Source organism: Eschrichtius robustus, chromosome 9 (genome assembly GCF_028021215.1).
Source record: "Eschrichtius robustus isolate mEscRob2 chromosome 9, mEscRob2.pri, whole genome shotgun sequence".
Classification (NCBI taxonomy): domain Eukaryota; kingdom Metazoa; phylum Chordata; class Mammalia; order Artiodactyla; family Eschrichtiidae; genus Eschrichtius; species Eschrichtius robustus.
Window position 1 is genome coordinate 71,467,853 of NC_090832.1, and position 12,260 is coordinate 71,480,112.

Here is a 12,260-nt window from a genome sequence, read left to right on the forward strand (position 1 = left end):
TCTTGGAAATTGATCTTAGGAAATCAAAGACAAATGTAAAAAATTAATTTTCTAACTTGAGATCATTATACTTTATTACTTCCTTGGTGTTCCTTTTAAAAGACATGCATATTACGATTCACTGGCAGAAACACTTTGAACAAATTATACAGACAAGTTTGGGTTTTAAGGTATCCACCTGGGAAGTATAGTTAGAGGTCATTTAGTCCAGCCTCCCTTATTTCTGCAAGAGCATGTTTAGATTATTCCATAAAGTTACCTCTTTACTCTTATCCTAATAATCCTTAGAGGAAAAAGACCATAGCTTATTTTTATTTATTTATTTATTTATTTAAATGGAAGTATAATTTATAATGTTAAATTAGTTTCAGGTGTACAACATAGTAATTCAATATTTTTATAGATTATACTCCATTTAGAGTTATTACAAAATGATGGCTGTATTTCCCTGTGCTGTAAAATACATACAACCATGGCTTATTTTTAGTGATGTACTTTAAATATTACTTTATTGTATTTAACATTTTTAATTAAATTAAAAAAATATTTTAATTAAAATATTTTTACTTTAAACAAATTGTTTTATAATATTAATTTAAATTAATTATAAAAATTATGCTATTACAAGTATTAGGTTTTACATATTAATTTATTATATGTAAAATTTTAATATTTGAGGTGGTGTTTTTCTAATGCTCACTCACGTTCCTCCTGCTGAGGAAATGCTTTTTTCCTCTTAAATAGTATTCTCTTTTAGCCAGGTAAGGGCTCTGGGTGTGGTCTGTGAACCAGTAGCATGAGCATTAGTTGGGGGCTTGTTAGAGATGGCAGAGTCTCAGCGCATACCCCAGACCTACTGATGATAGTCCGCATAATAACAAGATTCCCAGGTAAGACCTGATGTAAATCACTAAATATGTACAATGTTGTTCCTTTTTCCAGATCCCTGACCTTACTTTTAAGAGAGATTCTCTCTGGTTCAGTGTTCCTCCCTTCTTTGGATTTCCTAGCTGATCCAGTAAGACGTAAAAAACATTTTTTTTCTTTCATTGTGATCAGATACATAAAACATAAAATTTACCATCTTAAATGTTTTTCTATGTACAGTTCAGTGGTATTAAATACATTTATATTGTTGAGCAACCACCACCATTACCTATCTCCAGAACTCTTTTTATCTCGTAAAAGTGAAACTCTGTACCCATGTAAACAGTAATTCTCTATTCCTCCTGGCCCCTGGCAACTCTACTTCCTGACTGTACTTTCTGTCTCGATGAATTTGACTACTCTAGTTACCACATATTAGTAGAATGATGCAGTATTTGCAGTATTTGGCTTATTTTACTTAGCATAATATCCTCAGTGTTCATCTGCATTGTAGCATATATCAGAATTGCCTTCCTTTTCAAGGCTGAGTAATATTTCATTTTAAGTATATGTTACATTTTGCTTATTCATTCATCTATTAATGGATACTTGGGTTGCTTTTACTTTTGATCCAGTAAGATTTTGAAGAAATAGGGATAATTGATAAATGTTTTGAATGCCAAAGTCAGAATAAATTTTCTTTTCCCATTTTCACAAAAGTTGAGAACCCTGTATCGTAGATTTTTTTTAAAAAAGATTTATTTATTATTTATTTAATTTATTTTTGGCTGCATCGGGTCTTAGTTGCGGCATGCGGGATCTTTGTTGAGGCGTGTGGGATCTTTCGTTGTGCTGCGTGGGCTCTTCATTGCGGTGCGTGGGCTTCTCTCTGGTTGTGGCATGTGGGTTTTCTCTCTCTAGTTGTGGCGCGCAGGCTCCAGGGCGTGTGGGCTCTGTAGTTTGCAGTATGCAGGCTCTCTAGTTGAGGTGGTCGAGCTCAGTAGTTGTGGTGCATGGACTTAGTTGCCCCGTGGCATGTGGGATCTTCCTGGACCAGGGATTGAACCTGTGTCCCCTGCATCGGAAGGTGGATTCTTTACCACTGGACCACCAGGGAAGTCCAAAGAACCCTGTATTGTAGATTTTTAAAAAGTCCCTCTGTATTACATAAGTGCAGATGCTTTGCCACTGCTCCATTTGTTTCTTCATTTTTCCAGAAACTTTCATAATATGATAAAAGCTTTGAGAATTCTGGGCAAAATGCGGTAATGGATTTATTTTGATCTTTGTTTATTATTTTCCATTAGGATACTGTGAATCATTTGCTTATCATCTTCATAGATGACAGTCCAGTGAGTATTGAACATGTTAGAAAATACTTCAGATTGCATTGAGTTTTGATTCACATCTGTAAAATCAAATGACATGTTACTGAATTAATTAATTCTTTCTTCAAAGCCTGAAAAAGCGACTGAACCACCTTCCCCTTTGGTTCCATTCTTGCAGAAATTTGCAGAACCTAGAAATAAAAAACCATCTGTAAGTATTTTCAGCAATAACTTATATTACTTTTGATATAAACAATTTTATCATGTATTTACATAGCTCTAACTTACTCTTTCTCCCATATTGTATCAAGGTGTTGAAGTTAGAATTGAAGCAAATCAGAGAGCAACAAGATCTCTTATTTCGGTTTATGAACTTTCTGAAACAAGAAGGAGCAGTGCACGTGTTGCAGATTTGTCTGACTGTGGGTGAGGCTTATCTGTGTACTTTACTAAAGTCATTGTTAAACTTTGTCATATGTTTGACTGTTTAGATCAGATGTTGTAGCTGTCATCTGTTATTGTACTAAATTTCATTTGCTAGATACTCTAATAAGAGTACCTGTGAGTTATCTCTCAAGTGTCCACTCCTTTCCACATTGGAACATAATCTGTAACTGACTTCAACCAAATCCTCTTAGCAGAAAAATAACTGCTAAAAATTCAGAATAATGAAAATATATTAAAGACCCAGTCATTAGCACTTTGTCACAGTTTTTATTAAGGATTATTTTGATTCAATAATCAAATACAAAAATGTTTTATTTTGGCTAGAAGTTCTATAACGTCTTCCATTATTGGATTTAGAGACACTGTATGGACTCTCTGTGAGCAGACTAATTTTTTAATGTACCTAATTTCTTTTTTAAATACAACTTTTTAAAAATTGAGGTATAATTTACACAGTGAAACCCATAGAACTTAAATATACAGTTGAATCAGTTTTGACAAATCTGCACTCTGTATAACCTACAAACCTACACCTTTATTGAGATAAAGACCATTTCCATCACCCTAGAAAGTTCCCTTAGGGCCCTTCCCAAATGATCCACCCCTGCTCCCACTCCTGCCAAAGCGATCACTGATCTCATTTCTCTCACCACAGATTAATTCTGCCTGTACAGTTTCCTTATATAAATGGAATCTCATAGTATGTACTCTTTTGTGCCTGGCTTCATTGATTGAGGATAATGCTTTTTAAGATTGAATCATGGTGTTGTGTAGATGAGTGGTTTGCTCTTTTTTATTGCTATGTGTAATATTCTTTTGTATGAGGGTACCACTCTTTCTTTATTCATTCTTCTTGTAGATGGATATCTGGACTGCTTCCACTTTTGGGCTATTCTGAATAAAGCTGCTGTGCACATTCTTACACACACGCGTGCGCACACACACATATTTTGGCCCTGATAGTTATTGGCATATTTACTTTTCTGGTGGTTTTTATTTTTTTCTCCAAAACCGGTTTCTATATCATTTTCCTTCTGCTGAAGTACTTTTTTTTTTTTTTTTTTTTTTGCATTTCTTATAGTACCATTCAGCTGGGGGTAAATTCTCTTAACTTTTGTCTGAAAAGATGTTATTTTATATTCATTTTAAAAGGATATTTTCACCAAATATAAAATTTTAGGTTGATGGGTTTTTTCATTCAACATTCTAAGTCATTCTTCCATTACCTTTTGAACAGCACCATTGTTTCTCAGGAGAAATTAGCTTCCATTCTTATGTTTGTTCCCCTGTATGTATGTCCCTTTTCTCCCTGATTGGTTTTGCAGTTTTCTCTTTATTTTGGGGTTTCAGCAATTTGACTGTAGTGTGTGGTTTTAAAAAAATTTATTCTGCTTGGATTTTACTTGAATGTTGTTGGTGTTTTTCATCATTTTTGAAAATTCTTGGCTGTTATCTCTTCAAGTATTCTGCCTTATTTTCTCTCTCCTTGCTTTTTGAGACTCCAGTTATATGAATTTGCTGTCATCGCAAAGATCTTATATGTTCTGTTCCAGTTTTTTCTTTTTTTAAAAACTCCTTCCTTACCTCACTGGGTTTCAGTTTGGATAATTAAGAATTAAGGGGTAAGCTCCATATTACCTCTTGTAGTAAAAAAAAAAAAAAAAGGCAGTCAATATTTTGGCTTTCCTAATGCTGTCCTTTCTCATTTTAGAAAAAAAAGATTAATTTGTTCAGACTCTGAGCTCCATCACTAGTCTACAGCCTCCATGATGGACAGAAATATTGTTTAAAAACATTGGGACTAAAAAAAGCCTTAGTTTTCACTGTTATTTAGGGAATCAGATTTCAAAATATTAAAGACCCTCGGTATAAGAAATTAATCCAATATGTTCTTTAAACAGCATTTTACAAGTGTGTTTATTATTCTAAATTTTAGAAAATTTGTATTGCTGTGGAAATATTTATGCATTTTATATTCGCATATAAAATATTTGATTGAGCTTCTCTTTCATCTCAGTAGTTGTTTTACTCCCAATTAAATCTTTTTAAAAAGCTTAAAATGATGAGTAGATTGCTCATATTTGCTGCTGTTAATATTGATTACAATTAGGGTGGGAACATGAAGTTTTCATTGAGTAGTTTTATTCTATGAAAATAATTCTTTTTTTTTTTTTATTCTTTCCGAATTTGCTAGAGGAATTCAATGACAGAATTTTGCGACCAGAGTTATCAAATGATGAAATGCTATCTCTTCATGAAGAGTTGCAAAAGATATATAAAACATATTGTTTGGATGAAAGTATTGACAAAATTCGATTTGATCCCTTCATTGTAGAAGAGATTCAAAAAAGTAAGTAGAAGATGAGGATGAATTCTGTAGCTCTTTTACTCTTTTCAGAGTTTTCTCTTGTATTCCCTGCTTATTGCAACAGCTGTGTGAGATACACAGGCAGGCATTATCCTATTTTACTAACAAGATGAAAGCTTTGATGAGGAAACTTATTCACAATTCACATAACTAATACTTGCCAGAACTGGAGCTTGGTTGTTCTAATTCCTCTCTAGTGTGATCTGCACCTTACAGTGGATTTTCTGCAAAACAGTCTTAGTATTGTTTGTATGCTCTTTTCACTGTAATGAATTTTAAACTAATATATAATGTATTTGTGCTTTTCATAAACAATTTTTGCAATATAATTTTTTTAACAGTTGCTGAAGGCCCATATATAGATGTTGTGAAACTTCAGACTATGAGATGTCTTTTTGAAGCATATGAACATGTACTTTCTCTCTTGGAAAATGTGTTTACTCCTATGTTTTGCCACAGTGATGAGGTTAGTCAAAATATTAATCTTGTTTGAAGATTTTTCCTCAAAATTTATTAGTGGCTTTGATATCGTTACATGAGTAATTCAAATAACAAAATAAACAGAAAAATAAAACATGGTTAATTAAGAAAATGAATACTATTTTCCACTACATAAGTTAATGGAGATTAGAAGCTGGTTATAAAAACAATTCTTAATACCAAAACCATGTTTGTATATATGTGACTAGAAGATTGCAACCAAATTGGTCTATCTGATTTGCCATATGCCTGAGTGGCTTTGTAGTGGTGATGCAGAAACCTCATTCTTCGTCTTCTTTTTAAAATATTGATTGATTTATTTATTTGCCTGAGCTGGGTCTTAGTTGCGGCACGCGGGATCTTTAGTTGCAGCATGCAGGATCTAGTTCCCTGACCAGGGATCGAACCCAGGTCCCCTGCATTGGGAACACAGAGTCTTAACCGCTGGACCACCAGGGAAGTCCCCCATTCTTCTTGTATATACGTTATTTACAGACTTGTAGAAGTCAAGTGGCTTGAATACCTCCATTTGCAATATCTTAATCCTTACTCTGTTTGACTGTGGTTGTATTCACTTGATTTAAGTAATGTTTCCTTTAAGCTCAAAATCAGTAAGGTGAAGTAGCAAGTTTCAATATCAAATATTGGTTTAATAAATCATAATTATTTTTTAAGTATTTCAGACAACTTTTAAGAGGTGCAGAATCACCAACACGCAATTCAAAATTCAACAGGTAGGTATATTCAATCATATATATGTTTTTCTTTTTTTCGGTTCTTGTTGATGCTAATCATTCTGTGATAACATCATTATCTTTATTAATCTGGTTTCCTTGCTACATAAGTAGACAAGATTACTAAGGAATTGTAGAGCTATACTACATATAATAATGTGAAAATGTCTGACATTCTTTCAGAAAAATTTAACAAGATATATACACCATTGCCTTGTTAATCTCATAATTATTATTGCTTGATCACCTGCTTTATTGGAGACTATGGACTGCATGCATAATTGAAATCCACAGATAACTCAGTTTTAGAGAGTAGTTTGTTTTTTTCCCATTTATTAATTTTAATGAAACTCCTGTATAGGACTGCTTAAGAGGAAGTGGTTCTTTTACCTTATTAGCCTGCTGAGTAGCTAAATGTAAGTCAGGGTCATAACCTCAGAGATGGAAAGCTGTCTTTGCCACTTTGAGAACACCTAGTTGTCTTCAGCATACTAAGGCACTAATTTTGCTGCCTTTAGAATATAAAATTAATAGGAAGAAAATATGGGCTGTTTTCATTCTGGGTACTGCTTATAGTCTTTTAAAATATGTTTTTCTTTATATTAACCTGACTCTAACGTTAGCTATCAGTCTTGTCAGGACTCTGCTTCTGTGATACTTGATTGATTTACCTATATATCAATAGAATAAGTAAAAGCCTTTCTTAACATTCTTTCATTGAAAATTTAGAGTAGCATTGCTAATTTGCTGTTAGATGACTTAAAATACGTAAAATGTTTATTCATATATTTTATGTCTACATTCTATTTAATTGCATTTTAAAAGTAAAATTTTAATGCATGTTAATGTTAACCTACTCTTCTGTTTCATTCCATACTTAAAGCATAACTTAAAAAATATTTAGGGATCTTTTGTTAACTTTGCTTCTTAGCTTAAGACATAACTTTAAAAAATACTCAAACTGAAAATGTGTGGAGCGTGCACAATTATATCTAATATAGACATGAATTCCATATTAGAAAATACAAGTTTGTTTTCTCTGCCAAGTTTTTGGTGGCTTAGTCTCTGAATATTTTCCACTGTATCAAACAAATGGTTTGCCTAAATGAGGGCAAAAAACCAGAATTATTTCCTGACATATTGAGTTTTTAAAAACTTTCTTTAAGATGATCTAGAATTCAGATCCCAATCCCCCCAAAATAGCCATTGTGTTCGTTTCTCTTTCCTTTATCAAGTTATTCATAAGAATTCCTTTCTTTGTGAAGATGAATGCTATCCATCTGTGTAACTTTTAAAGCTTTTAAATTTTGTTTTATGTTCTAAAGTGAAACTTGTTTAATATCTGGGCTTTCTCTTTCTCTTTTCCTTGTGTAATTTCACATATCTGTTATTGCAGAAGTAGCCTAAGTTTGGATGATTTTCGGTAAGTCTTGAGACAGCATGTGATTCTTTTCTGTATAAATTATCTGTTTAACTCCAATTACTGCCTTTATATCAGCTATTTGGGATATCCTTTTCTTTTTTTTTTTGGCCACGCCGCACAGCTTGAGGGATCTTAGTTCCTGGACCAGGGATTGAACCTGGGCCAGGGCAGTGAAAGCCCAGAATCCTAACCACTAGGCCACCAGGGAACACCCTGGGGCATCCTTTTAAGATTAACCTCTACTTTTATTCTAGAGGTCTCCTTTTTGAAATAGCATTATATATGTCGTCAGAAAATAAAAATGTCAGCGTAAAAATAAAGTGAAAAATCCAGTATTTAGCTTTTTAAGGCTATTGACTCATTTGTTGTTGTTGTTGTTATTGATCTTGCTAAATTTCTTTTAGAATTATTTGTGTTTAAAGAACTTTTTTTAAAGCAAGAAGTGCAATATTTCAGTATTTCTGGGTGTAATCACAAGTGAAATATTTAAAAAATATGTCATTTCAAAAAGCCCAACTGTTTTATAATCTATCTAGGTCTTAGAGACTAGCATAATTTATCTAGATTCTAGAGATTTTAATAATATTTTGTTAACATTTTCATATTTGTTTTCAGAAACATTTCTTCTCTCAGAGAAAGTTATATTTACAATCCTGGATTTTTTAAAAAACACTAATTGCATGCTTGTTTAAATAAAACAATAGTCTAGTTTAAGTATCCTTTTTACTACTACTACTTACTATTAGAGTTTTTCCAGTTTTAAAATAAGTTTGATTTACTCCTTGAACATGTATAAAATGCACATATCACTAATATACCTAGTGCATTTGACACTTGATCAATTTACTTTTATTTCTGTAACTGTTGCATTATTTTTGTAAATACATTTTCTTATAGGAATAATAGCTATTCGTTAAGTTAGGCCTTCAACACCAACCTCCTTGAATTTTAAAATGGTCATTTTTCTTTGGACATCTGTTGTAAGGGCAATATTACATAGTGAGTTTTAAATTGGATAAAAGTTATGTTTTTATTTGTTGAAACATGGGGCAGTAAGTAGGCTGTATTGCAAGAAATTTTTGCTGCTTTTTGGCATATTTTTGTTGTTGCTTTTCAGCTATTTCTGCTTTTAGAAATTCACTTTTGAAAAAAATTACAAAACCATTATTTAATATATATGGCAGAGCAAGCTTCTTCCTTAGGCTACATTTGCTTTTATCTTTATGTTCATTGCTAACCCTTCCCTTTGGCATTTTATCTTTTCTTGTTATTATTTTGAAGTTATATATGGTGTATTTTATACTTCATTCTTCTTTTGAGTATTTATATGATTATAAAGTTGAAGAAAATTTTCAGAATTTGTTTTTCCATCTAAAAATGAAGTACTGAGAAGGTCATAGTTTTGTTTTGTTTTTTTCTGTTACACTGTGCTTTTTTAGCAGTACAGTACAGTTCGAATAGGATAGTCTATTTTGAACATTGGTCTAACCACATTTTTAATTTATTTCAAAAAATGTATGGCAGTAAGAAATATATACCACTAGGGGGCTCTCATCTTTTATTCTTTTTAGTTCAGTTAATGTTTTAAGGTTAAATAGTAGGTAAATTTCAAATGTTTGTTAATAAGTATTGTCCCATTTATTCATCCCCTCAAATTTAAACTCTAAATGTTCTGTCACTTTTGGCTATCGAGATGTTGAGACAATCTATGACTGAGAACTCCAAAAAGTTATGTTCAGCTATACCTTCAGTTTACCCTTTTTTGCAACCATTTTTATTATTGTTTACAGTAAACTGGACCGTTGTGATAATGTAATAATTTACTGTGTTCTTGATACATTTTTGTTTAATATTTAGGAGCACACAGAAGAGAGGAGAATCATTTGGAATCAGCCGAATAGGTAGCAAAATTAAAGGAGTCTTCAAGAGCACCACAATGGAGGGAGCTATGTTGCCTAATTATGGCTTAGCTGAAGGTGAAGATGACCTTGTAAGTAAAAATTCTTCAGTTTGATGTATGTATAATTTCAGGCTTGAAGTGGCATAAAAAATTGGTTATGCTTGTTTTTTCCCTTTTTTTTATCTTACTTCTTACTTCAGATTTTGTTTATGTTTCCCATTCTTTCAGTAGTCATTATAGTTTCATGGTGCTAATCTAATTTTTAAAATTTCTGAGCACTAAGTTATTGCTTACTAAGGCCAGATGGTTTCTGTTAAGCTGATATACTTCTAATAGTCAAACAATTTACCACGTTTTGATTAAGCTTTTACTTCATATCCTGATCTTATCTCTTTCTAACCACATGGGCCAGGCATACGGAGTTGTGTTAATAGATGTCCTGCCTGACCCCTTGATATTCAAACTGTGATCTGTGGATCAACAGCATCAGCATTAGCTAGGAACTTGTTATCGATACAGAATCTCAGGCTTCATCCTAGACCTACTGAATCATAATTTACATTTTAACAGGATCCCAGATTTATAAGCACATTACACCCTCCATGCTATTTTATTTCTCTGTCTTTTCACATGTTGTTTTGCTTGAAATGCCTTTTCTTCCCCTTTATTTACCTAGAAAATTCATACTTATCTTTCAGAATCTAGTTGCTTCCCATAAGCCCCTACCTGAGTCCCCAAGCAGAATTGAACATTCCCTCCTTTTTTTGCTTCTGTTAGATCATATGTTAAAACATGTACCACGTTGTGTTTGAAATTACGATTTTTTTGTTTTTGGCTGCGCAGCAGGACTTGTGGGATCTTATTAGTTCCCCCACCAGGGATCGAACCCGGGCCCTGGCAGTGAAAGCTCCGAGTCCTAACCACTGGACTGCCAGGGAATTCCCTGAAATTACGATTTAATTTATGTATTTGAAAGTATGTTTATGATTGTCTTTCCTACCAATTAGTGAGTTCTATAAAGGCAGATATTGTCTCATTTGTACTTTGCATTTGTTTAAAAAATCTTTATTGAACAGACATCCTGGATCTTCATTTTGCCTTTTAATATCTCAGCACTGGAGATAAAAAGGTGATTAAGACCTAAACTTTGCTCTTAAGAAATTTACTATCCTGAGTATAAAAGGGATGAATATTAGTGATTGGATTGGTAATGACCAAGAAGAAGGAAGTGGGGAGAGAAGAGTAAATAAACCTATTTTTCCTCTTTACCCCTTCCTTTCAACCTTTGTCCCTTTGCACTGATAAATTGTTAAAAAGATTCATTGCTTCTTCATAATAATTTTAATGGAAGAAAAACTTATTTAATTTTTTTTCTTTTTAGATAATCCAAATACAGCATTCTTTTTATCTTTATGCCCATATTTTTCCTTAAAAGTATGGGTAGAAGAGAGACAGTAGACCAGAGGAGGGAGTCTTTTAAAAAAACAATGTTTATGTTTTTAGATTTTAAGCATCTCAATTTTTTAATAGTATAGAAAAGTAGAAAAAAATTTAAAATACCACCCATAATTCTGCCACCCAATAACTACTTCTATTAACATTCTTGTGATTCTGTTTTTTAAAAATATCTTTCCCCTTCCCACCCCCATAAATTAGGCTATATATAGATTGCTATCCTGATCTCTGCCCACTTAATATAACAAAATATAACTTAAATATAACAATATAACAAAAGCATTTACGCATGTTATTGTGAACTCGAAACATAATTTTTATGGGGAAAGATGTACTTTTTTCTTTTTTGTTCTTCCCAATTGCTTGAAATACAAGCTATAGTTTTGCTTCAGGAATAGGAGGCTTTTTTTTTTTTTTTTTGTCTGCATGGGCTCTAGGCTCGTGGGCTTCAGTAGTTGTGGCTCGCGGGCTCTAAAGTGCAGGCTCAGTAGTCGTGGCACACGGGCTTAGTTGCTCTGTGGCATGTGGGATCTTCTGGACCAGGGATCGAACCCTTGTCCCCTGCATTGGCAGGTGAATTCTTAACCACTGCGCCACCAGGCAAATCCAGGAGGCTATCTTTAAAAAGCTGAGAAAGTTTGTTCTGTTTTATAGTGGCCCAAGGAGGAAGGAAATTCTTTATTGGTCTTTATTTACTTATTTTTTATTGAAGTATAGTTTTTTGTTTAATTTTTATTGGAGTATAGTTGATTTACAATGTTGTGTTAGTTTCAGGTGTACAGCAAAGCGAATGAGTTATACATATACACATATACACTCTTTTTTTTTTTTTTAGATTCTTTTCCCATATAGGCCATTACATGGTGTTGAATAGAGTTCCCTGTGCTATACAGCAGGTTCTTATTAGTTATCTATTTTATATATAGTAGTGTGTATATGTCAGTCTGTCTCCCAGTTTATCCCCCACCTTATCCCGTTAACCATAAGTTTGTTTTCTACATCTGTGACTCTACTTCTGTTTTGTAAATAAGTTCATTTGTACGCTTTTTTTTTTTAGATTCCACATATAAGCGATATCATATGATATTTGTCTTTCTGTGTCTGACTTACTTCACTCAGTATGACAATCTCTGGGTCCATCCATGTTGTTGCAAATGGCATTATTTTTTTCTTTTTTATGGCTGAGTAATATTCCATTGTATATACGTACCACATCTTCTTTATCCATTCCTCTGTTGATGGACATTTAGGTTGCTTC

At 32.9% G+C, this 12,260-nt stretch overlaps 1 protein-coding gene across 5 annotated transcripts in view; it reads left to right on the forward strand.

Moving 5' to 3' along the window:
* SNX14 (sorting nexin 14) overlaps positions 1-12,260 on the forward strand; it is a 70,824-nt gene that overhangs the window by 29,973 nt on the left and 28,591 nt on the right. For 3 of the 5 annotated variants that reach the window (XM_068551516.1, XM_068551515.1, XM_068551514.1), the window contains exons 9-17: positions 943-1,018; positions 2,175-2,219; positions 2,326-2,406; positions 2,507-2,621; positions 4,837-4,992; positions 5,352-5,476; positions 6,166-6,224; positions 7,621-7,647; positions 9,505-9,637. In XM_068551516.1, the coding sequence (XP_068407617.1) occupies positions 943-1,018; positions 2,175-2,219; positions 2,326-2,406; positions 2,507-2,621; positions 4,837-4,992; positions 5,352-5,476; positions 6,166-6,224; positions 7,621-7,647; positions 9,505-9,637 (817 nt within the window). The remainder of the gene's footprint in view (positions 1-942; positions 1,019-2,174; positions 2,220-2,325; positions 2,407-2,506; positions 2,622-4,836; positions 4,993-5,351; positions 5,477-6,165; positions 6,225-7,620; positions 7,648-9,504; positions 9,638-12,260) is intronic. The other 2 variants (XM_068551517.1, XM_068551518.1) reach the window with 1 other exon arrangement.